This window comes from Colletotrichum aenigma (genome assembly GCF_013390185.1).
Source record: "Colletotrichum aenigma strain Cg56 chromosome Unknown KSG_Cg56_contig09, whole genome shotgun sequence".
Taxonomy (NCBI): domain Eukaryota; kingdom Fungi; phylum Ascomycota; class Sordariomycetes; order Glomerellales; family Glomerellaceae; genus Colletotrichum; species Colletotrichum aenigma.
This window is the reverse complement of record NW_023500915.1, coordinates 1,765,328-1,790,922: the sequence shown is the minus strand read 5'-3', so window position 1 is coordinate 1,790,922 and position 25,595 is coordinate 1,765,328. Positions and strand designations below refer to the sequence as shown.

General features: G+C 55.7%; 3 protein-coding genes across 3 annotated transcripts; 1 reads left to right on the top strand and 2 right to left on the bottom strand.

Moving 5' to 3' along the window:
* Nucleotides 1–3,814: 3,814 nt before the first annotated feature.
* fucP-0 (L-fucose-proton symporter) lies at nucleotides 3,815–6,837 on the top strand (the record flags this gene model as incomplete). Its single annotated transcript, XM_037328403.1, has 2 exons — nucleotides 3,815–4,120; nucleotides 4,192–6,837. 2 exons carry the CDS (start codon nucleotides 3,815–3,817, stop codon nucleotides 6,835–6,837), a joined length of 2,952 nt encoding a protein of 983 aa, XP_037173313.1.
* A 159-nt stretch (nucleotides 6,838–6,996) lies between these two features.
* On the bottom strand, nucleotides 6,997–8,040 carry CGCA056_v013158 (Dihydroorotate dehydrogenase; the record flags this gene model as incomplete). The annotated part of the gene is made up of 1 exon (XM_037328402.1): nucleotides 6,997–8,040. One exon carries the CDS (start codon nucleotides 8,038–8,040, stop codon nucleotides 6,997–6,999), a length of 1,044 nt encoding a protein of 347 aa, XP_037173314.1.
* Nucleotides 8,041–13,864: 5,824 nt separating this feature from the next.
* On the bottom strand, nucleotides 13,865–16,878 carry CGCA056_v013157 (putative transcriptional regulatory protein; the record flags this gene model as incomplete). Its single annotated transcript, XM_037328401.1, has 5 exons — nucleotides 13,865–15,708; nucleotides 15,760–15,938; nucleotides 15,986–16,153; nucleotides 16,204–16,421; nucleotides 16,717–16,878. The coding sequence occupies 5 exons, from the start codon at nucleotides 16,876–16,878 to the stop codon at nucleotides 13,865–13,867; spliced, it is 2,571 nt and encodes an 856-aa protein (XP_037173326.1).
* Nucleotides 16,879–25,595: the final 8,717 nt, after the last annotated feature.

The following is a 25,595-nucleotide window of genomic DNA, read 5'->3' as shown; positions in this document are numbered from 1 at the left end:
CCTGATAACCGACCGATCAACCCGTCCCAACACTTGTCAAGGAGACTGGAGTGACGGAGTGTCGGTAATGCGGTTGCTTTGGCAGTGACGTGGTGACCACTCGCAAGCCGGCCTTTTCGTCCCAGGTAGCTTTCCGAGAGCGAAGCGGCAAACATCAATACACCATGACAGAAACGAGGTGCCGTCGTCGTCCCTGACCGCAGCTAGCTGCAGATTGACAAGTTGCGGTCACCACAAGCGTCGAGTTCGTCTCTCGAATGCCTCCATCCCGTCCGGTCCCCAAAAGAGGCGGCAACAGCGTGGCATACCATACCTGGCAGGCTGGCATCCAAAGCAAGCAAGGTGGCATCTGCTGACCCTGTCGTCCTGCCAGTTGTTCGTCTGGCGCAGCAACTCTCACCTCCTCTTGGGACCCCTCACCCCTTCATGCTTAAACCCTCATGCGATCGACAAAGGGTCCGTATTCACAATTCGTCCTGTTAGACGATATGGTAGATCAACTATCGCCCACAGGCTACCGCAGTACGGATACAGCCCATGGCATGGCCCGCTCGTACTTCGGTCCATTTCTCGCGCCATGACCGGGGGGAGCACCACAACAGAGAAACCCCATCTTCTGCATAGCAGAGGCCCAATGCCAGCCAAGCAATTCGCAGCAGTCTGCAGTGGGTGCCAGGCTGTGATTTCTTGGCGCTCTTTTTGGGCGTCGGCCATTGCACCGCTTCGGCCCTGATTCTCCTCTCTCACAGTCGCCGTCGCATTGAGGCACAGAGAGCATGAGAATTTTTTTTTCCCCGTCCATCAACAGGCTTCTCCTCAGTGTCTCTCCACTTTTGTTCTGTTATTCTCTCAGTCGGTCTGTCTCACCACGAACCGGGGTCGCGTGGTGCATTTGCCGCACTGCTCACGTCACACAGAGAGAGCGCGAGGTAGATGGCAAGACAGGGCCGAGGCAGGCAGCGGAGGGCTTTGAGCCGCGTCGGCGATGGGGACCGGATGGATGGTGATTACACAGAGCAGAGCGAGATTTCCCCGTCTGAAGGAGGGGGAATCCTCGGATGGGGAGGACGTGGAGGCGCGAGCTTGTGTGGACGGTGGCGAATTCGCAACCTTGAGCCGAGTTTAATTTGAAGGTTCCCAGTGATCCGGATCTTGTTTTTGGAGTCTCTGGAAGTTGGGACTTGGCTGTTGGTGTATTCGGACTCGGTCCCCCAAGAGGTAATCGTGGTGTACCGCCGTACGGTGTACTTGTGAATTCCATCTTGCCCAATGCCAGCTGAGGTGGCGGGAGGACGCCGAAGGGTTCCGAAGGGACCTTCGGGAGGAGCACCCAGGAGATGTTGGGTGTGGACTGTGGCCGACGGATTTAGGCGTTCAGTGGATGACATCCATTGTATTGTGGATATGCCGTGGATGTGCTTCAAAAAGTTGAAAGTGCTCTTTCTATTTTGTGTGAGTGCCGTGCCAGGTGCCGCCCAATGCTCTCGCGGCGGTCCAGCGGCCATCCTGGAAGTTTCCTTTCTAAGAGCAGCGTTCATCTGGGTTCTCGAGGTCAGGGCATCCCGGCGCGTGTGCCTGGGTCCAGCTGGCAGGCAGGAGCGAACTCGAGCTTGGCCCAAAGAGGCCCAGAATCCGGGGTAGTCCCGCAGCGATGAGATGCGTGATTGGCTTCCAGAGAGACGAGGATCGACGCACTCGATGTCATCGCCCACCGCCCATTATTACGCAGTTCGCCGTAATTCGCCAAGCCATCTGTACCAGCCGCACCAGGGAGACTCCTGCGGCGGTTGGCGGTACGAACACTGAGAGGCACAGACGAGCGGATACCGCAGGATACAGGATAGGTAGCTCCACAGCCGTAGCCCAAGACGCCGCACCGTTCGATTTTCGCACCCTCCTCCATCCTGCCGCGGTGCTTCCGCACTTCATGTCTTGTTGTTTTGAGACTCGCTCTATTACACTAGAGAATAGCCAGGCTCTGTGTCCTTACAAGGCCTGCTGACAAGGAAGCCGGGTGTCGTTGTTATCTCGCGCATTGCCGTCTGTCTGTCAGTGGCATTCATCATGGCCCGTCACCGCTGATGTGGATTAAGCGGTAGCGAATGCAAGTGCAAAACGTCCTTGGTGCTCCGTACTGCGTACATTGGAGCTTATGTGCTCTCGCAGACTCGCAGTAGTGTCGGGGAATCTTGGGACTCAGTCGAGCGGAGAGCTGCGAGGGGTCCACGGCAATCTCGCTCTGCCACTCCGAGGCGGCAACGGGACTGGACGCTGGAGGGTCCATGTGGATGGCGCTGGCTGAGGCCGACAGCGACCGCCCTGCCTGCGGCGTGGGAGCACTGCAAAAGACGTGCTCTGATTCGCATCGTCACCCACTCATCCAGCGCGCTGCTTTCTTCGCAGCAGGTGCTGCGGAATAAGTGCAGAACCAGTTTGTGCTCCATAACAAGGTACTTGTAGCCACTTCGCTCCATAATTATTATTGTGGGAGCAGGTACATAGATAGTGTAGATATCCTTCGGCAAAGCAACACTCCATCCATCCATCCATGCCTGTCCATACTGGGCGCCGTGGCTCCTGTCCTGCACCGGAAAACTCTGCAACACCAGTGGCTGAACGTCCGCCTGCCGCCCGTTGGTGATTAGCCATCAACGTCCATCAGCGACCACCGTTTTCTGCATGCCAGCATAGGTCATAGTGATAGTATGTATACCGTAGTATTGCGTAGGTTGCCAGGCTTGCGCTTTATTGCTGGACCCCGCCAACCCTGCCAACCTGGAAGGAATAACGAAAAAGATCAACCTTGATGCCAAGACCGCCGCAGCAGCAGCATAGAGGTGTGGACTGTACCCAAGGGAAAAAACCCAGCCGACCTCTCCCACTTGGGGAGGCAGGTACCTTCCACAAAGTACCTATCCACTTTATACCTATGTAGGTGACCAGGTTGGATACCGAACAAGGTACGCCCTACTTAGCGTTGGGTTGTTTAACGCCCAGCATTTCGCATTCGCCCGTTTCTCTCCCTCTACCTACCTTACCTTACCTTACCTTGAGGTACCTTAGCCTACCGGCCTTGTACTTTGCTGCCTCACCGTCCATCCATCTCATCTTTCCTGCCAATTCTTTCATCTAGTTTCCTGCTTTCTTGCTCCCGAGTCTGCTGGCTTTCCCGTCCCGCCCTCGCCTGCGGCCCAAGTACTCAACCGACCCGACCGACCTGACTTCTCTTGCCTGCCGCTTGTTCTTGCCAGCAGCTTGTATGACGCTTGCGCCCTCTCTGTCTGTGCCAGTGCCAATTGTGCGCCGCGGATTCGTCGCACCTCCACACCAAAGAGAACTGCCGACCACGAACATATTCGCGCAAGCTTGCAGCTAGAAGGATTACATGACTGTACCAGACTACTTGGACGGGCAAAACACTTCCATCTTTACTGCCCCAGCCTTCTTCCGCCAGCCAGCTTCTATACCCGTTTCCCCGGCCGCCGCGAACGACTAAACGACCCCGACATTTTTTCCCCATCTCCCCAAACAGCCGTCGCCAAAGCTTCTCCAACCTGTCGATCTCGTCGCGTGTGCCCGTCCAACCCACGATAGCTGCGCCGCCGCCGAACGTCCTTCATCCAGGACCCCTCGATGCCCGCCGAGCGAGTGGCGCCCCGAACGTCATCACACTTACTGCGTCCATGTGTCAGACCCTAAAGCCATGGCATGGTTGTCATCGGTGTACAGTTAGCAACCCACCGTCCTTCTCCAAACCTCCATGGTGGTAAATCCTGGTCGACCCCTCCTGCCTCGACGCTTCTTCTCGCCGAGCATGTCAGTCGTCACTGCCACTGACGATGGCGTCCCGGATCGTGGCCCGGCTGTCTTTGCCGTGACAACGGCAACATTCGTATTAGCGAGTGTCATGGTAGCCGCCCGTCTCTTCTGCAGGCGCTTCATTGTCAGAAATGTCAGCTGGGACGACAAGACCATGTTTCTGGCCTGGCTCATCGCCTTCGGATTGTCTTTCACCATTTGCTTCGGCACCCGCAGAGGACTTGGCCGCTACGATGCCGACATTGCGAGGAGCCATTGGGGCTCATTGCGGGCGTGCGAATATGTCTTTTCAATACTCTATGTGAGTGACCTCCTGGCGCCGTTGGCGTACCGTGTCTCGCTGTGGCCCGCCACCTGCTTACAACCCCGCAGAATCCTGCCCTCATGGCAACAAAAACCGCCGTCTTGATCTTTTACCTGCGACTTTCGAAAAACACCAAAAAAGTACTCAGATTTGCTTCTTGGGTCACTCTGGGCATCGTCAATCTCGCTGGCACCGTGCTCACCCTTATGAACATTTTTCAATGTCGACCCGTTGAAGCAGCCTGGGAGGTTGGGCAGGACACCTCCCAATGCATCCCGCTGCTCACCGAATTCATTTGCTCGGCGCCGATAAATATCGTCACCGATCTGGCCATCTTGGCCCTACCCATACCAGTATTGACCGGCATGAGACTGCCTCCGAGGCAGAAGATTATCCTAGTCCTTACCTTTACCCTCGGTATCTTTGTTACTGTCGTGGACGTCGTCCGCATCTACTACTTACAGCAAGCCGTCACCTCTGTCCCCACCGGCGTATCGGCCGACCCGAACTCCCGCTTTGGCGGCACCCCGAACTTCGCCTGGAACTCGTCTCTGTCTTTCATGTGGTCAGCTGTGGAGGTGAACGTTGGAATGTCATGTGCTTGCATCCCGACTCTGAAGCCTCTCATCATCAAGATCCTCCCGGCGATGATCATTGACCCCGACGGAACGCGATCGAGCACTCAGACGGAAAAGGACATCTTGGACAGCCCGAGAAATCGTAATGGCAGCGATGGCCTGATTTCACCGGCAACGAACCCGAACCGCGGCAGTGTCAGTGTCCAGCAGCCACCTGTGGCAGCTCGTGGCAGCCGAGATATCGGAGCGTCTTTGAATCCTACGACTGCAGATACCGACGGAAACGGTTTGACGGCGCTCGAGTTTCTCACCACCCCCGAAATGACGCTAGAACAATTCGAGGCGTCCAGCGCAGGCAGGCTAGGTGGGATGAGGACGAGAACTTCTATGGCGACCAGCAGAGAGAACACCATCTATTTCGGCTTCGTCAATATGAGGCGGCCGAAAAGCATGGTCAAGTGTGATTCTCAAGAATCGTTCCGCTACTGTCTCGTGGTTACCATCCTGTTCCTGATGTGGGGCATCTCTTACGGCCTACTCAACACCCTCAACAACGTCATTTCGAGCGTCTCACAAATGTCTGTGGCCCAGACACTTGGTCTCACAACCGCGTACTTTGGCGGCGGTTACTTCTTTGGCCCCTTGGTCGTGGGTGAGTGGATTTTGAGGCGCGATGAACACCACCGCAGAAACCGGAAGAACAACCGGCACGGGGCCGAGAGCGTCGGGGGCTTCAAGGTGACATTCATTGTTGGACTGTGCTTTTATGGCGTTGGAACCATTATCTTCTGGCCATCTGCCGTCACCAAGTCCTGGGGTGGTTTCCTGCTCAGCAACTTTGTCGTTGGCTTTGGTTTGTCCGTCCTGGAAACAGGCGCCAACGCCTTCCTGATTCTCTGTGGACCGCCAGAGTACGGCGAGACACGACTTCTGCTCGCCCAGGGCGTTCAAGGCATCGGTGCCGTGCTGAGCGGTCTGATGGCTCAGCGGGTCTTCTTCACCAAGATCACCAATCAGGACGGTACCAACGACAACTCCACAACGCTACTCAACGTCCAATGGACCTACCTTGCCATCACGCTTCTGTGTGTGGCCCTCGGGCTGTTCTTCTATTACATGCCCTTACCAGAACTAAATGACAACGAACTACAAGAAACAGCAGACCGGCTGCCAGTCAACCCCCATAAGCGCAGCATTGGCGGACTACAACTCCGGACATGGAGTCTAATATTTGCCGTCATTGCCCAGTGGACTTACGTCGCTTCGCAAGAATGCAACAATATATTTTTTCGCGCCCTGCTCATCGCCACCCTTCCGAACCAAGAAGACACCGGATCAGCGGCAACAAACGCAGACACAAACCCAGGGGAGAACAGCGACAAACCGCCTGGCCTTATACTGGGGGTAACGGACTATCACCTCGTTGCCCATAGCGCGTTTGCCGTATCACGATTCATCGTTGCGTACCTCACCTACCTGTCCGTTCGCAACCCTCGCATGCCGAAGCCGAGAACATGGCTATCAATCAGCGTGGGCCTGTCGCTCGTCGCTGCCCTCCTAACAGTTGTGCTAAGGCCGGCGGACCCTAACCTGCTACTGATCCCAGTAGTACTGTTCTACTTCGGCGAGGGACCCGTCTGGCCGCTCATCTTTGCCATCGGCCTTCGAGGCCAGGGGCGGCGGACGAAGCGGGCGGCCGCTTTCATCACCATGGGTGGCTCCGGCGCCGCCTTCTTTCCCTACGTCATGTACGCCATCATCAACAACGGCGCCACGGTGCAGCTTGCATTTGTCCTCATCGTGGCCCTCTTCGTGCTGACGGCTTTTTACCCAACCTGGCTCGAGTCCGTCAAGGATGCAAGGGCCATGACGAATCCTGAGCACTCGGTCATTACCGCCGAGGAGCGTCAGGCTCACGCAGACGAGATCGACATGAACCGCGAAGTAAGACGGCGCAGAAGAACAATGTCCTCCATTGCGGCGAAGAGCAAGCGAGGCAGCGTTTTTAGCAAAATATCCCCGTTTGGCAGAACCAACGGGGAAAGCGTCACTCCCCCGGCCGTTGAGCATTCTGAAGAAAAGAATTCCAACAAGTCGTCCGAGGCGAGCAACGATACGCGGTCCCAGACCGTATGAATGAGCGATGTTTTTGATTACTGTGCAGGCTCTTGAGCCTGTTTATATTAATTGTTATATACCCAATGATAATGACGTTCGATGAATGAAAAGTTATGATTTAGACATTTCAAATCTTGACCGCTGCGAAACTTTTCCGTGAGCCGCCGTTGTGACCACCTACTTTGCCAACCCTGACGAAATCTTTTCAAAAACCTGCACGCCCTCTCTGCCCAGCGCCGTGCCGACCCCGACGGCATACGCGCCAACGCTCTTCATCCGCCTGAACCCATCCGCATCCGACACACCGCCGACCCCGATGACTTTGATGTGCAACAACTCGGGCTCCTGCGAGACCAGCTCCGCAATCGTCTTTACGTTTCCCAGAGCCAGCGGGTGCAGCGGCGCACCGGCCATGCCGCCGAGCCCGGAGCCGGGGAGCCGCGGCGCCAGCTCATCCCCCTCTTCTTCCAACAACAGACACGAGCCGAGTGTGTTCACCGCCGTGATGAAGCTGATCTTGCTCGGCACCTTGAGCATCGCGTTCCTCGTCACGACGGTCGCGTCCTCGCGCAGCGCGGCGATGAGCTCCTGGTAGTGCGCCGGGTGCGTGTACGGCGGCGTCTTCAGCCCGACGGGGATGGCGGGCGTCTGCGGGAGGGCGGCGAGGTAGGCCTTCAGCTGGGCGCGGTCGGACGCGGGCGGCGCGGCGGCGGCGATGTTGGGGCACGAGAGGTTGATCTCCATCGCGAGCGGGTGCGGCGTCGTGGGCGCGAAGGCGGCGACGCGGGCGTAGCATTCTGCGATCTCGTCCGGGGAGCCGGTGACGCTTACGATGACGAGCTTGCGGTGGTGGTGGCCCTCGATGGGGGATGCGGGCAGGTCGGCGATGAAGTCGAGGTAGGTGTCGAGGGGGAGCGGGGAGTAGCCCAGGTTGTTGAGCGAGGCGACGTCTTCGGGGCGCAGGTCTTTCGGGGTGGTGTGGTGGGAGGAGGAGTTGGGGACGGTGGGGGAGGGGCGGGAGGTTGACGGGGAGAAGAAGGTGTACTGGTGGCGCGCGTCGGAGTGGGCGAAGCCGGCGAGGAGGGAGGTGCGCGTGGTGAGGGCGCCGGTGTGCGGCGAGGCGTGGAGGGCTTTGAGGTCGGAGAGCGTTGTGCACCAGGGGTTGGCGGAGTTGAGGAGGGGTGGGGAGATTTTGAGCTCTGGGGGCGGAGGGGCGTTCATCTTTGGGGGTTCTCGGGTGGTTCTCTGATGAAGTTTCCTGAATGGAGTTGAAGGAATTACTCACCGAGACATGAGATTGTGAGTGTGGCGGTATGTCTGTGTAAGTGAGTGAGTTCGCAACGAATGATGAGAGGGAAATGACATGAGGTTGTCGTCAGGTCTCCCGAGTCCCGCGCGCCGAGGTGGGGGGAGGCGGGGTTGATAAGATAAGCCGCCCCGGCGAGGTCCGAGGGGCCGGACGGGCCTTTCGGCCGATGTTTAACGGGCTTGGCTTTTGTGGCCTCTGTGGATTGGGGGAAAAGTATGTTTTTCGCCAGTTTAGGAAGGTTCTGTGCGGTGGTTAGTTGCGTAAGAGGCAGGCAGAGTTGGACATGGTTTGAAGCCATGCATAAAGGCGTCAATGTCAATGTCTGCTCAATGGCTTCTTTCACGCAAATGAGGTATATCGTCTCAAGGTTTTCAATAGAATTCTCATCACAATCCTATAGAACATGATGATTTAGCCAAGAGAGCCCCATTGACGTTTCAATCGTCTCCGCGATGTTAATTAATACGGCTAGAATACTCACCGAGCGGTGCAAAAGAACGAAGAAAGACTGCTGTATCGGTCACCACATCAATATCAAGATATGATATGACTGTTTTCATGTATGCGTTGCTGAACATTCTGCGGAAAACTCAGAGACGACTGTACCGACATTGGCTGGTGTAGGATCAAGTTTGGGAGAAGATAATCAGCCTTCGTTTGGACCGTCTGGGCGAAATTCCAAAGGTTGAGCATTGTCGCACCTCCTACTAAGCAAAATGATCAATCCATAACATTGACGACCCTGACTCTATTTACAAGAACACATGGGTTCATGAGGCTTGAACCCAAAACCATGAGAACGCAGAGGATATTGCTAACGTTTCTTGTTTATGGATCGGTGCGCACTGGTTGATCAGGCTCTTGACTAGATGCTCCCGTTTTCTGAAGCACTCATCACAGAAGTGCTAGTGCAGTAGTATGAATACATGCATGATACTACAAAGAATGCAGAGAAGACGAGTAGAAAGACAACATTTGATATATTCAGTCTCGCGGAGCGCTCTTGTTGAATTAGTTGGGGATGTATCAACTTCAGATCAGAGTGCGCACCCGCCCGCATTTCTCTCGCAGCTGGGCCTGGCTAGAGGAAGTTTCCATGGCTACGCCCTCTGCCTATTTATATTATCCTATTTCTAGACCAGACCCAGATCATTCACGCCATAGGGCTGAGGTGGTCCGACGGAGGGTGTGGTCCGACGGAGGGTGTGGATATCCAGGCGTGGCCACACCCGGCATGCCCAAGAGTCTCACCACGTCACCATGCAGCCCCAGGAATTCAACATAACGACAGATATAGATCCGTGATGATTTTTGTCCGGCCTCAAAAGACGGCGTGGACTTTAAGAGCTATTTAACGATCTCTCATAGGACTTCCTCTTCGTGAATGCCACGGGAATGTAGTGATGAACCCATCAGGAACGCCGCCTGATCCAAGTCGCTTACCGTATCAAGAAAGAAGAACAATCGGTCGTAAGTCGGATTGGTAAAGCTTCAGTCGTTGATCAATTTACTTCAGTTGGTGTTCCGAAGCGACATACCTATCGAGAACACAAATATATATCAAGTGGTCAGGGACGAAGATGGCCGACAGCCCGATGAATTCGGGCTTTCAAAATCATTTTGGATTCGTGCCTGGTTTCGCATCATATTCCTGGCCAAGGTACCTCAAAATCTGGTGAGGCCGTAATCCAAGACACTCATTGCTGCATACCGGGCGTTGCGGCTTCGTACGAAGAGCCTCGCCTTTTTAAGAGGCTACAAGGCTCTGACTAGACGGTCGCCTCCGCGAATGCGAAGAAACATCTTGGACTGTGACATTGGTTCTCGCAGAGAGCGAGCAGTACACATGTTTGCGTTACTGTTTACTTCTTCTGTGGATGAAATGACTTCAAGCTCGAGCTTTGGTTTGGGAAAGATAATGCGTTGGGTACTGTTCTTTGCAGCAGAAAAGCATTCAACACAGTGAGATATGATTGATCAAGCAAGCTATTTGGAACATACAAGATCATGACGCCTTATGTGTTGCTTCTGCCCGTCGTCATCGTAGTCTCTATCATATGTATGATCGTTCTTACTTTAGAGTTTAACAGTAATGGCTTCAGCTTCAGTAGCTGGTGACATTCAAAACAGGAAGAAGGGCCGATGGTGGCTGCCGACCAGGAACTAGAGCTCCTTTACCGACTAAGGTTGGAAATGAACTGCCATGTCTGAGATTCAGGACATATCCACAGCGCTCTACGTGGTTCCTTTTAAACACCTCCGATTTTCGAGGAATACGCCGCGCAGACTGCTTTTAGAGTTGACGATATACTGCTTAAGAAATTCACCGGAGCGTTGCCCTTATTCGTCTAGAGGACGGCCGTGATTCTCAGGTCTGAAAGAAGTTGTACCATGCAAGCTCTGTTCTCAGGAGTTGCAATAACATACGACCAATGAAGTGCATAGACACACTTCTTGACCACCAATGTTGCGGGCGTTGCTCGTATACGGCCCAGGAGAGGAAGAGCCTATGCAATCACTGCTATCTCGCCGAGTTGACGGTGCTCATTATGCTTCCCGTGCAACATATGAGTACTACAGATAGACCGAACGCGACCACGTCGCATTTATTGAGGACTAGTTCCCCAGGGACTGAAGCATTTTCGCCAAGTGCGTATCTAATTTCGGATTGTGATCGGGTTCTCGAGCACTTTGCGTCTAGCTCCTGGCTTGCAGGTGGTCTTGCACTCACTCGCTTGATACATGTAGGCTTAGCGCCGGCAATGGTTTGAAAGCAAAGACGAATTGATGCTGCTCTGATTCTTGCAGTATCAAATAACAGTCTGGCACAACGACATGGGCGATTCCCGCAGCATTCAGACCAGCCCCAAGCCTCAATCTAGGCTGAAGCAGCCGCTGTCATCTTAGGCAGAACTCAAATATTGGCAGACATGGCCGGTCATACAACTCCAGGGATTCAGGAAATCATGGCCTTGCCCCGCATGACAACACTCCCTACCATGTGCAGCAACCGGGAGGTCTAGCCATTCATTCATGGTATGATGTCAGCATGCTCTCTCGGATTCGTTCTTGCAGTTAGCATCGGTATGAAGGGCTGGTAGTATCTCGTACACGACGGAGGGTGACAATCGCACTGCCGGTCGTCACCACGGCATCTCCCCGGAGTCTGCTCTTTTAGCGAACGGCACGTGCAATGCATGCACCCGCCCTGAGGCACAAGACAGGAGGCGAACAATTCCGTCTGAGACCGCTCCAGGTGTTGTTGTTCAAACGGTTGTTGAGCCAGGCTATAGCTGGCTCCTTCTAAGAGTCGCACAGCTGCTCCGGAGTGGTCACGCGTCAAGCCCGGCCTCCGTTCGGCACGGCCGTCGTCCGTCCGCCCCCGCCCATCCCCGGCGCACCGCGCACCCCCTCGAATACGAATATTACACAAGCAAAACAACCTCGAACCGACCATTCCGTCCCGTCGCCAGACACGCCGAAGCCAACTAGACTTTCGTATCCCGCCCTCATACCAATCACGCCTTGCCAAAGCCATACTGCCAGCCCTCCACACGCGTTCAGCAGCTTTAGGTACCGTACCTTACCTTTCCCCCGCAACTCCGCAATGCTTCCCCCCCAAAACCCGTCCCCCAACGTTACCAACGGCGCTGGCTGCTGGCTGCTGATGCTGATCCCTTCCCAGTCCCGTCCGGCGTCGAAATTAACACCCAGGAACGCCGCGCGTGACCCGAATCCAGGGTCGACCAACCCACGGAAAACCACCAGAGACCCTTTTCCATGCGTCCATCCATCCAACCCCTCCCAACTCAAAACTCCCTTTTGATCCTTCCCATTTAATATGTTGGATTCTCATCGTGGACAGTCTTGCTACCCGTGTAACTGAGCACCCATCACTCACTCAAGTCGTCCCCCACCCCCGCCTTTTGCCGTTTCCCACATCCTGCCGCAGCTCCTCCCAAGTCAGGTGCTGTCGTTGACTGGCTGACAGCTCCAGAGCACAGCCAGGCACGCGCGCCACACAAACCCCGGACTGAACCCCAGCTCGCTCCCTCCAACCCCAGAAATCCTACCCCAACCTCACTACCACCTCACTACCAGCCCGCCCCAAGCTTAGGTCGCCCGATATGTGCCCTCTGCTATATGCCCTCCCCCCTCTCATTCTTCTAGAATAAAAGAAAAGAAAACGCGAAAGAAAGGGCCTCAGATGCGACGGCCCGAACAGCCGCGCGAAACGGAGCCCGTCTCCTCCACACCTCCTCTCATCTCTTGCACTCCAACAGGGCAAGGTAAGGCACCTTACTAGCTAGCAGCAGACCTCCATCCGCACACCACGGAGCCGCACACACCGCTGCCGCAACAACTTCACCTCCATGATGTACCTTAGGTCAGGTACCTTGCACGAATACAACAAGCATGCGAGAGAGAGAGAAAAGCAGCCCCATGCATCCTCCTGCCTGCCGATTCCTCGCACCGTTCCCTTCCCGACCCGAGCGAATACCGAGGGGGCAACTCAGAAGGGGTAAGGTAGGTATCGCCCGTCGTGTTCAGACCCTGGTTTCTGGTGCCTCTGCCCACCTGCCTGCCCCAAATCCCCGCATTCGCTACCTCATTACAGCGTCGCACCGGCACCTTTGGCTCTCCTCGTCAAAAGATCCTGGTTGCTGTCCCCCCCCTTCCGCTCGGCCGAGACACATGACGACCCCCAGGGTGCCTGACTGCCTGCCTGTCTCTCTCTCTCTCTCTCTCTCTTTCTTTTCTTTTTTTGCCCTTTGGGACGGGGCAGGAAGGCAACCGCATGCAATGCACAGAGAAAGAGAGAGATGGAGGCCCAAGACCATGCCACCTGCCCGGCAATCCTGCACCTGGACCTGACTACTCGCGCGCACCCAAATGAACAGCCCACCCACCCCCCTTCCCCAGGACTCTCAGCCAGCCCTCGTCTTGGCGGCGTAGATGCGAACCAACCCCGAGCTGAAGACTGGGCATATGTCTTTGTCTTGGCTGGGGCTGGTTTCCCCAGGTCGGGACTTTGTGCCAGACGTGCAGTGACTGCGGTGACGAAAAGTCTTGGGGTTCGATCGGATCAGACCGAGGTGTCTACACCGGGAGGCATCTACAAAACGTCACTGACTTGGTTGATAAGATAGCAGACACAGATATGACGTTGAAATATTTGGTTCCATTGTGACAGGCTCTGGTAAGCGTGTACTGTAGAGTCCTCAGAACTCTCTCGTCAAAGCTGGAATAAAAACTCCCTAAAATAGGGTAGCATGAGGACAGGTTATCTCCCCCGATGGGACCCCCCGTCGCTCAGCGATCAAGAATGGTAAAGGTCCCTCCCTCCAACGCGAGACCCCAAGTCTCTCTCTTTCTCTCTGCCTCCGTGAAAGCCATTATCCGAAAAGGATCCATGGATGCTTGTTCGTTGTTCATACACAACCCCCCGCTGAGAAAGCACCCGGTGCCATAAATTAAACTCCCAGACATGCTAGATCATCCCATCGTCAACGCTCCGTCCAGAATTGCCGTTTCCATCCTGATGATGACTTTTTGCCCCTTTTCTATAAAGAATGCCAGTTGCCCCCGAGCTTTGTCCGTGTTTCCAAACAAAAGTGTGCGCAAAAGCAGAGGTATCGTGCTAGGCGAAAAGACAAATAAAAAGTGAGGAAATGACCTGCCAGCTTTTGACATTCGAGTCATAGCTGGAGGATCGTCGAATCGTACACACAAAGTTTACTGCGGCGCGCCGGTGCCGCCGAAGAAGAAGTCGAGTTCGCTACCCGGACGTGCGAATTGGTGCTCGTTCTCGGCAAGTTGCTCCAAAAGGCTCAGGAAGGGGTCCTTTTCTTCGCCGGGACCGCTTCCAGTGCTGCCGTTGTTGCTCTTGTTGCCCGGGCTGGGTGCGGCCACCCCTGGTGCCACCTTGTTTCCTCCGTCGTCGCCGTGCCATGCGGCAGGGCTGCCAAAAGCGTTGGTTGGTAGACCGCCAAACATGGGGTCGTAGCTACCGCCTCCCTCGTTGTTGCTGTTCGGTCCAGGGGTCGCGAAGCTGAATTGAGGGGAGAAGGGAGTCGAGGATAGAGTGGGAATGTTACCCTGCTGATGGTGTTGAGGTCCAAGAGAGAACCCCGCGGCGGCCGCCGCTGCTACCGCCGCGTTATTTGCAGCTGCTTCATCGTACTGCACATGAGGCACTGGTATGGGCGCACGTTCGATTGCCTCAGGGTGAGGTGGCAACGAGGTGGGTGTTGCCAAGAGGCCCGGGGATGGGTGGGCAGCCATTGTCGGGGTGGGGTGAGAGAATGAGTGGCGGGCGTGAGACGGCGTCGGCAACCCATGCGGAGGGGCCATGCTGGTAGTACTGAGCGGCGACAGGACCTTCGGGTCCGGACGCTTGCGGCCAGATGGCGCGGTGTTCTTGCGCTTGAGATTCGGCCGCTCGTTCTCGTGCATGCTGTTCGCGCGAGGTGCGTAGAGATCATGTCCCGTGTAAGTGTCCGTGGTGAAGTCGACAACGACGTCAGACAGGCTCAAGTTCGCGGCATCGAAGTTGAACGTCTGGCCGCCAGGTCCACCAATGTTGGAGTATCTGTCGAAGAAATCCTCGAGGTGGAAAGCTGGGGAGTATCGCATAGGGTTGTTTCCTAGGCTCTTTACAAGCTCGGAATGGGCGTTGTAAATGCCCTGGAGCGTTTCTCTCTGGTGCTGGACACTAGCCCACGCATATCGCAGCTCGCTCAGTTGTTGCATCTCGCGGGACAAGAAGTCGGCCGACATGCTGAACACAGTCGAGTCTCCATTTCCGTTCTTGTTGTAGTGTGCGCCGTGAATGTGGACTGTGCCTGCAGTGCAGATGCAGTAGCCAACGAAAGCCGGCCACTCGATTGTTCCGGTTTGTTTACCGAGTTCCACGAGCTCGGAGATGGCGTTCGCATGGAGGAAACACATGTTTGTCGCTTCAATCTGCCATGACTGATGCTGTCCGGTTCCAGCAAGCTCGGCAAGGTCGATCGGAAGGAACGGTCGGTAGATGAGGCAGTGAATGAGATGGTAGATCAGTTTACTCAGGACGAGGATCGTCGAGTCGGGCTGGCCAAACAGCGTATCCAAACTCGAGAAGACGTCTTCGGTGCCGGATGCCCAGATGTCCAGGTCTTGACGGATCTTGGAGAGGTTCGAGAGTGAGTGCCAAGGAAAGTGAGAGTCGCCCTTCACACCTCCGGCTGCAAGGTATCGGTTCGTGATGCCGAGAATGCGGCTAATGTCGATAAGCATACCCGTGCTTCCCTGCGACTTTTTCCCACTGCCCTGAAGAAACTGGAGGTTGGACCCAGACTGAAAGAATTCGCCGTCGATGGGTGGTGCTGAGGGATTCGGTGACCAGCACGGGAGTCGGAGGAGGATGGTCTTGTCGCCGATGAGAGAAGGGCGCTTCGAGCCACAGGCCAGGAACCGGTCGAGCAAATAGCATGTCCAAAACAGCCTCCTCCTCATTTCTCTTTCAACAGGCGTGACTCGAGCATGGTTGTCCATTTCGCGGTGAGTTTCGAGGGCCATTGCCATCCCTACTGCATTTGCTGTGGGCCAGTGTTAGCATCATCGCGTGGCTCATGGTGTGATCCACGTACTCATCAACATGTATGCCTTCTTTCCCTTGCCCGCCGCCGTGAAGGCAATTACGAGCAACAACAAAGCTTGCAAGGCATCGACCGAAGGCTCATCCGTGTCTATCTCTGCTCTTGCCCTGGCAGCAAACTCTTCGCTAAGTTGAACAGCTGACTGATAACCGCTAGGATGAGGAGTGTATCTGGAGAGGGGTTAGTAGCCGAAAGCGCCCTCTTTGGTAACACGTACCTCGCAGCAACCGCGTAGATGCCATGGACCAGGTAGTTTGGTAATTGGTTCAACTGCAGCCTTTGTCGAACCGACGACTCGTCGAGGATGTGATATGGCTTGGAATGGAACCTGGTGAAGTACGTATCCAGGAGCGCATCAGGCTGAATACCAGGTGGTGAAGGCTCACTGCTCAAGTTAGGTGACGGCTTTCATGATTCGTCTGGGCGAAGGCCTACCTTGCGGGTGCAGGCGAGTAGATGGCCGACTCATCAACGTCCACCTTCGAAGTGTCTAGAGCTAGACGCTTGGGGTTTGGGCTGTCCTCCGTGTCAACTTCAGGTCGAGAAGCGTCTTCCTCCTTGATTCCAGCTGTCGTTGGCGTAGTCGGGGTTTTCTCTCCCTCGTTCTTCTCTTTCAGCTTTGCTTCCAAGCCATCCACTCTCTTCAAGAGCGCCTCGAGTACATCAGTTTTGGGTCCACGTTTCTTCGGCACAGCATCTGCAATAGCAAAACAATGAAGTCAGTCAAACCACGAACCCTCTCACAGCTACATTCTCAGTCAAGTCAATGACGGAGCTCCGCTTACCGTATATGCATGGACATTGGAAAACTTGACACGCTTCGCATGAAGGGCGGAGCCTGTTGCACTTGATCTAGAAGGATGTATGTGTTAAGACATTGGTTCAGAGCTTTAGGCGCGCATATCTAGCCTGCGTACAGCGCCGCGAGATTTCATGTTCGTGTCTCACCTTGCGCTTGCGGCATGACTTGCAATTCATGGATTCCCGGGGCTCGTTGCTCATCCGCCGTGTCGGTAGGCGCTCGATGCCGACCTGAGGACGGGACAAGGCCACGGGGTGGACTCCGGGAGGTGCGATTCCGTTCATTGGTTCGAAGATGGACGTCGTCATGTCTTTGGGGGCGGGTGTAGGTAATAAGAGAGAGTTTTGGGGGTTGGTTGCTGCTCAGTTCGGTACGGTTCCGACAGTCGGGGGCGAGAAGCTGTTGGTTCAAGCAAGCCGGGTCTGGTCTGGCTGTGTGGAAAGCAAGCCGGTCCGTCTCTCACAACATGTCGAGGCAACTCCAATGCGGCCTGTAAGTCGTCTGCTGGATGTCGCCCAAGATGGCGGGCGAAGAGGTCTGTGGTTGAAGTGCGGAAGCACAGAAGCCAGAACAGAAGCCGAGCTAAGGGTAGGTAGCGAGACAGGATCGGGGACGGGTGAGGTTATGAAGTAAGGAAGGGCAAAGAGGTTACCAGGCGTGGCCTAGCATGTAAAATGATGACTGTCCCCCAAGTGGCCGTCTGTGTGTAGACATGTGGAGGTGGCTAGGTAGTGCAGCCGACTAGGGTGTGTTCGTCCCTCGTCGCCCTGGGAGGCAGTTCGGATGCATCAAGCAACAGGGGAGCAAAAGTGAACGGTTACAGAACCAGGGGGAAAGAGATTGACAAGGAGCTCGAGTCCAATCAAGGCAGAGGAGAAAGGGAGGTTGCACGAAGGGGGCAGAAGAAAAATAAAATAGAGCACTGGGGGGGCGGTCACGGAGTCGTAGTGCACTAGGAACGGGACAGAGCAGTGCAGGCCAGCAAACCAGGGACTGGTCAGGAGAGCAGAGGAGGGGGAGTAGGTACTCTGTACACTTACTACCTTACCTGCCTAGGAGGTCCAGGTTTGCAAACGCCGGGAGGAGAGAGAGAGACATAGAGATGGACTGCGTTGGTGTGTGTGTGAGTGAGTGACCGGGAGTGACTGAGTGATGGAGTCGGAGTGTGGTCAGCCAACGAGGAACAATGCAGGCGACAGAGAGGGGAGCGGAGCCCTGAGGGGAATGAGGAGGGCCCAGCAGGAAAGGACCGAGGAAGGACTGCACTTGGGCCTTGGGACTTGGGACTCGGGACCCAGGAGGAGACTCGGAGAGGGGAGGGGGGGCACGATGTTGGGGAAAGATGGGGCAACCTGCTGCTAACGTAGCGTGCAGGCCGGGGTATGGGGGGGGTACCAGCGAGGCTTGTCTTGTTCTGTCGAAGGTCTCGATGCGAGCTAGGAGCCGACCTGGGGGCTGCCACCCTGGGATCCTGGGCCTTGACGCCCACCGACCCCTGTTCCTGCTAACAGTTACGGATACTGCTAGCTACCTACCTTACCTAGCCCGGATGAGAGAAAGACCCAGGCAATGGAATGGAAAAAAGACAGCTGTGAGGCCCTAAGGTACGGATACTGACTGACTTGGACATCCAAAGCACCCAAAAGCCCGGCGAACGTCTCCCGATGCCGACGCACACGAATGTCTCGAAGAACATCGACAACGGGTAGGACAAGGCCTTGTCGTTGTCCAGTGCTGTATTCTGTTGGGCAATGAAACAAGAAAAAGAGGAATGCAATCAAAAAAACTCAGGGAGACGAGTCGGGCTCCAAGGCAAGCACAAAGGTAAACAAGGACAGGCGGTTGAGCCACCCGCGTTGCCGCTCATCTCATCGGCGTTTTTTTTTTCTTCTTCGTGTACCTAAAACAAGCGTTGGCAATGCCGCTCGAGGTCGAAACCACACAGACAGGATCGAGGAAGCTGATGCTGCCATGTCTTGTCTGTCAGGACTTGTCAGCAATGACTGACGCCGGATCAAAAGATTGTCAAGGTGGGAGTTGATACCTCCCCGTTCGAGACACACGGGTTGCTGCAGACTCGCGTGGCTAACGAACGTCAGGTACCTGCTTTGTGGCGTTCCAGTCGTTTCTTCTCCTCTCACACGACCCGAGATACATACACTGCGTCCAGACGGGCCAGGGTTCATGTTGGATGGGATGTGTGGAGTCCCGAGATGAGAAGTGAGCATGCTCGCTGCGCGTAAAAAAAAAAAAAGCAGTATGTGCAGCGCATCTGGTCACTGCAGTGTACATACATACATACACTGCCGCAGTGGAAGAGGCCATGCGAGATAGACAGGTCGCTTTTCCCAGATGGGGCGGACCGACAGCACATCAGGCGGTAAGCACCAGCCAAGGTAGACAGTGATCTCTGTTCGTGCCGCCTGGGTAGGGTTGGGTTGGGTTGGCCTGGCCTGGTGAGGTCGATGTCAACGTGATGCTGGCGGGCGGGAGAGGGGTGGCCATGAATGCGAGCCGCTCTTCTCGATGGCGGTGGAGCCAACTGCGAGGAATAGAAGTCGCCCTGCAGCCGCGGAGAACGTTCGCCAGCCATATGACGGACACTGTGAGTGTGATTGTGCGATGGGACGAGGCCGAGGCCAGGTTCACTGGAACCCATTGGACTCTCTGCTCTGAGCAGGTGAGGTTGGCAGTTTGCATTTGCCAAGCCTGAGAAAAGACGGGAGGAACATGGGGCACCACGTTCTCCCCTCTGCGGCCATGCCAACTGAGCCGACAACATGAGATGGACTTGCACCACTCTTGTCTGGGCTCTGGTGGAAAGAAGGGAAAGATCCCACCATGTGGAGGGAGGACTGGAGAAAGGAACAGGCCGAAAGTCCCCACCGAGATTTACACACAGAGCCGGTACATCATCTCCCCAAGTACCACACATTCCCTGCCTTAACAGAGTCCGATAAGTCAAGGCGCCGTCCTTCAATATCATGTAACTACCCGCTGTCCGGGACACTCGACATGCAAGATGGGAATCGAATCACAGACACCAGGCTTTTGGGGGGCAGTCAACATAAGGTAGCGGAAAGCTTGTGACCCCCGAGATGTCGGGTGCTTGCAGCGCCGCCTGCCCGAGCAGCATCCCGACGTTGCCGCCGCCGCCCGCCTGCCCCGATGTTGCGTAGGAGCATTTGCTGGCTGCCCTGTCCTGCTCCGTTGTCGCCTTTTTTTTTTTTTTTTATTGCAAAATGAGATGTCAACTGCCATGTCCACAGCATCCCGGCGACCCTCGCCAAAGCTGCCGACGGTGGGCGGCCGCGTTCTGCCCCGGCCCATGTCGCAGGGCAGAACACCGCTCGTCCTCAGCCAGTCTAGGTCTGTGACTGAACTGAGCGGAGCTAAAGACATAGGGGAACCTCAAAACGTCTCATCTGTGGGGTTTTCGTTGTCTGGTTTGTTGGTGGTCGTTTCTGTCTCTGCGGCTATCTTTCACGTCTTCGTGTGCCCGTTGACCTCATCCGGCCAGCTACAGAACACGGCTCCAGGATTGACCCAGACTTTTGCTCACCGACACGGCGCACATCGCCTCTCTAAGCCTCGGCCGCGCAATAGGATCTTCCCAGTCACTCGGCACGATGTAGAGAGAGGCCTCAGCTGGGGGCAGCCAGTGGTCCTTCTCAACGTCTTTTCCATTGCCACTCCACCAACAACACCCCGGCCGACAACCCTAAGGCACGCAACAGCCGTTCCGCCCGCGCCACGACCGAACATGACTCTGCTGCTCACTACGTTGCTCGTAAAGATGGGGCGTTTCTGGAAAACACATATCCACTCCTCATTCAATAACCTTTTCTCTCATACTTGCTCGCGGAAGTCAGGCAATCTACCTTTCCTCTCTTCCCACCGGGCTGTAACTTAAACCTGCGCGAGATATATCCGCTGGCGTTTGAAATGCTCACCAACACGTGGGCGGCGGGAGAAACGCACGAGCGCCGCTTGTTCCACCCGCTCCTATCTTCAAAGACATCGAACTCGCTTGTGGTTTTGTCTCCTTGTCTCTCTAAGTCCAGAGCCTCCTCCTGCTCATCACGGGACAGCACGGAGCAGCCAGCATCAAACCACGCCGGATCGAGTCGAGTCGAGTTGACACAGGCCAGCGTCCACAAACCCCTACATGCACGTTGTCGCCGCCAAGCATGCTCGAACAACTAGTACCTACCACCCTTCGAATGGAACCTCCGAGGTCAACTGTGCTACCCATGGAATGCGCGTGGCCATGCAACGACAAGCCAAAAAGCCCGGTGAATGGACTACTCCGCGGTCAAGGCGGCACCTCTCGAGGCCGGTACTTCTTATATTACGTACATTGCATGCATGCACTTCCCCAGGACTCATCTGGCAGACAATTAATTTACTGTGCCGTGTCCCATCAACAAGAGGCATGCTTCGTGCCATCTCGAGGACAATAAGAAACGACGAGTGCATGGGCAGGACCAGTCGTTCTCCAGTGAGGTGAGACGAAATCTGTTTGGATCGCCGTACGCAACGAAAAAAAAAAAAAAAAAGATTGTTAGGACGAACAGGAACATTGCAAAGCAACAAGGTGCCATGCAATGCGCTGGTCAAACTCCCGGCAGATCAACAGCCCTGGGTGATGAGCAGCGTCGCCTGTTATTTTTTGCAGCCCAGATCCCCGCCGCCAGTCCCGCCCTCGGGGCCTGTTCTATTCGTGCTTCTTGTCTCGTCCTGCCTGTTGCAGACAATGCTCCCGGCTGAGCGCCCCGTCGCCCCTTGTGAGGTTGCTTTCGTGGTGGTGCTGGGCTCGCCAGCCTTCCAAGGTTAAGTACTCACACGGGCAAAATTCAACGTCGCGAGACGAATACGGATATCGCCCTCGCGGAAAAGGACCACGGGAAAGCAGGCGATGGGTGTACCATGCCTCGCCATAGGTATGCCCTCGCAAACCTGGTGCAAGACCACTGCGTCGGACCCCGTTGGTCAAGCCGGCACTCACCGGACCGCCGAGATCGGGCCATCTAATCATATCCATCCGTAGGGGTGCCCTTGGCGCCGGCTGGTCGGGCCTGGAACAGGTCATTTCTTCTTTGACATGGCTTCATACAGACTCGGGCATGACTCTGATGCTGACGTTTGACACTGACACTTTTGACAGATTAGTTCAAACACGCGATGAAGACGCAGCCATTTTTTGCTTTCTACTCGTCCCGCCCCAAGACAATGACGGACGCCATTTCGGGGGACCGAGATCAAGGGCCGGACCGTCAAACAGGCCCTTGTCACGTTGCTGTCAGATCTCGAGGGGGATCGAGGGGGGAGCAAAGAAAAGAAAGCAAAGGACAAGATGCTAAAGAAGAAAAGAGGAATGGCCTCTCGGCACAACAGATCGGATTCGGCATTGGCAACCACGGCCCTCCACCGTTTAAGCATGACTCTGCCTCGGATGAAACTATCGTCAAGTACCGGGAGCAAATGACGAATAACGGCCTACGCATACACTAGGCCATGCCTGCCTGTTCGTTCGTAAAGATTTCCTGTTTCTGCGATGGTGGCATTTTGGCAACGCTGGCTGGCCCTGTTCCTCGGCCTGCATGGCAGACAACATGGCAAATGCGAATCAGTGAAGGAGGAGACGAGTGCGTGAGGGAATGGGGGATGGGTGCTTGCTGACCGGGGCCCCCCTGGAGAGGCAGAAAAGATGGGATGAAGGATCCTTGTCCAGGCCTGGGGTCGGGGCTCAAGGCAAGTTGCGGGTCAGGGCAAGACTCCAGATGGGCGGGCCAGCCGGACAGCTCCTCTCATCGACAGGGTGCGGTGCAAGTTGTGATCTGAGGCCAGACCTTGAGGCGTCGAGGCCGCAGGTGGCAGGTGACATGTTGCTGTCATGCGAACTTTCACGGTCGATGCTGTTCAGATGGATGCCCAATAAGAGACGCAGCGGGCCTCTCCTCGAAGAGAGCACATGCGGGTGCCAACGACTGTCTGCAGAACCGTTGAAGCCGTCGCGGGTTGCTGCTGCTGTTGCTGGAGCTGCCGCCGCCGCTCCTTCTTCAACGTCCAGGAGCTTACGGATAGGCTGTCTGCTCTTACCCAATGCTGACTGGCGACTTCCCTGACTGCTGGGGCGGGCGGTTCGACGATACCTGATAAAGGCGCAATAGGAAGGACACATGGGGATCGACCATGAAGCTGACTGGGTGTGCTCCTGCTGTCTGCGAGCAGCTCCTGGATCGGGACATTTAATCCGTTTCCGAGATAACGTCTGCCATGAGGTGTGACCTGCGTGAGCGTGTCCTGGGTACCTTGGCCGTGAACTCTCCAGAAGAACAAGTTCAGCCAGCCAGCCAAACAGACAGACAGGCAGACACTTGGATGTCAACAACATCAGCCACCACCACCACGTTTTCTGCAGGCTGCCTTACCACCTCACCTTGCTTCCACCTTCATATCAAGATACCATCAATAGTACTCCTCATATTACATGGCTACCTATCCCTTCTTCGAGGTACAATCGCGAATGGTCACGGTTCGAGACTCGCCTCGCTTCTCTGGCCACGCATCTCGCATGGAATAAGGAATCTCACCCGCCTCAATCCAACCCAACCCGAACCACGAGGGCATGGCTGGTGTCTGCTCATCCTTTGCTGAGAGCCAATGATGGCTTCTGCATCCACCCACCCATCCTCGGTGCTCGGTCAGAACCCTTCGTTCGGCCCCCCTAGGCAGCAAGTTGCTTCATCCTGACGTCCCCAGCCTGCCCTGGGGATCGCAGCACATGGCAACCAGATGTGGTGCTTGAACGGCGACGACCCCGGTTTGCCAGCACTTAATCGCGCCAGGGGTGGAGCGGCTCGGGAGCAGAGATCTTGGCTTGGAGGGTGTGCGGGCACAGCAAAGCACAACACCGCACAGCACCACACGTACGTACAGGCAATAGGCACGCAGGAATAAGCAACGGAGGTCTCGAGAACATGAGCAACGACATCACTTCTTACCATTTAGAGAGCACCACACCAAAAACGTCTCCGGCTGAAGGGGAGCGGGGAGCGTGTGGATCGATGCGGAGAAGCTGTCTGCTTTTGTCTCCATGCTGGACCACCTCGTCACGCCTATTGCCAAGACCGTCTCAACTTCTGGGGGTTCCCACTAAGTGCGGTTCATTCGACCTTGCTTGGATGACAAGGAAGTACGGGCAGCAACTTCTGTCTCCTAAGTTCAAACCTCCCGTTGGATTTCCTCGTGGATGGGCCCCCCCCCCCCCCCGACACCGACGACAATGGCAGATGCTGCTTGCCGCTCGAATCAGAGCATTCGCGCACCAGATTAATGACGTTGGCAGCGCCCAGCCAACCCAACACAAGCCACCCGGCGCTCATATGCACCATCAGCCGCTGGACAACTAGTCGGGCCAACATTGGACACTGGCTTCCCCAGGTTGCCTGCCATCAAGTCGTCACAGTTGCCTCCTGGTATATTGAGTGCCTTTCAGCGTCTCCAACCATATGCGCGACCAGAGAAACCCACAATCGGACAAGGACGTTGACACACACCTGTCCAGCGTAGCTCACTGCCGCGGCTTGAGATCTGGCTGCAGCGGGCGCGCCGAGCATTCCCATCACAAAACCAAAGTCGATATTCGCAAGCTTGAACCAGAAAGACAAAGTCGCTGCCCCGCAGGTGTACACCTGACTGCCAGAAACCCCTCCGCACCTAGCCCAAATGCGAGCCCAGCCGAGTAGCGGCCGAAGAATGCTTGGTTCAACAGCTTGGTTCAAGGACCCGATACAGGCCGGCGCAACAGCACCCAAACGAGCCCCGGTCGGAATCTCCTGTGCCCTCTGGAAGCAGCCGGATACGTGCTACTGTACCTACTCGTGCCGCTTCGCTTAAAGCCCAGCTCTGATGGCATGCATGCAGCCACCACAACGACGACAGACAGCCACTGGCGTCGCCGTGTCAGTCCTGCGCTACTGCACCGAGGCTAAAAGAACAACGGCCATATTCTCCAAATTTGGGGGCCAACCTCCATGCTCCATAACCATCAAAAAGAACGCTCGAGGCGGTTGGAAAGAGAGCAGGGTTCCTCGAGAGACTCTACGTTACACGTGGTGTCTACCGCGCCCCAAGGAATATGTTGGCTCCCGGATTACTGACCTGCCGTTCTTAGTGAGCCGACTAATGGAGGGCACTGTTCGAGAAGAGGTCGTCGACCATTATCGGACGTCAGTTCAGATCCATTGCCGAGAAGCTTTGACTCTGCATGCTGCACCCCGACCGTAGCGTGGGTTCGACCTTTGAAAAGAACGATCCTCAGAGCCAACTGTCTCCAATCTTTGGCTCTGTGGATCGCAAAGTCGGGCCTACAGACCTCAACTCACAGAGGTGAGGAGGGAATTTTGCAAGGGCAGTACAACCATTGCTTCATGATCTTGGGCATGATCTTGGGGCAACGGTGATTCCCTGGTTCGTCCCGCACCGCCAACAGTCACTTGTCCGTAGACAATCTCTCTGCCGTCGTTACATTACTGCAGCAGTCTTGACCGCCACGCGTGGGTCTCAAACGTTGCACAGCGGTCGGTTCTGTTGACGCTTGTGGCGTGAAGGCTCTTTCGAGCCGCCGGTCTCGGCTCCGTTCAACGGTCATCCAATCTCAGCAGGACAAACCCGCATCTAATTTCTTGACCTGCGGTCCTCATCAAAATAGCCCGGCAGGTTCTGTGTCAGTCCGAGGCTCTGACACAACCAGACAACGTCTTATTGTTGGCAACAGAGCGTCACAATGTGACAGAAAAGAAAAGAAGGAACCCTGTGCCGCCAAGATCGGCCGACCTCCGGCACCCACAACTGCCGCAACCCGGGAAGAAGACCACGGCCTTGTCTAATACAACAAAGTCCCTGCACTTATCACAAGAAGCCTTTCTGCGATACGGTATCAGCTGATGCGACCTACCTTTCTCAGCGATTCGTTAGCTACCGTGTGATGTCCTGACGATCCTTACGCCGGCTCACAAAC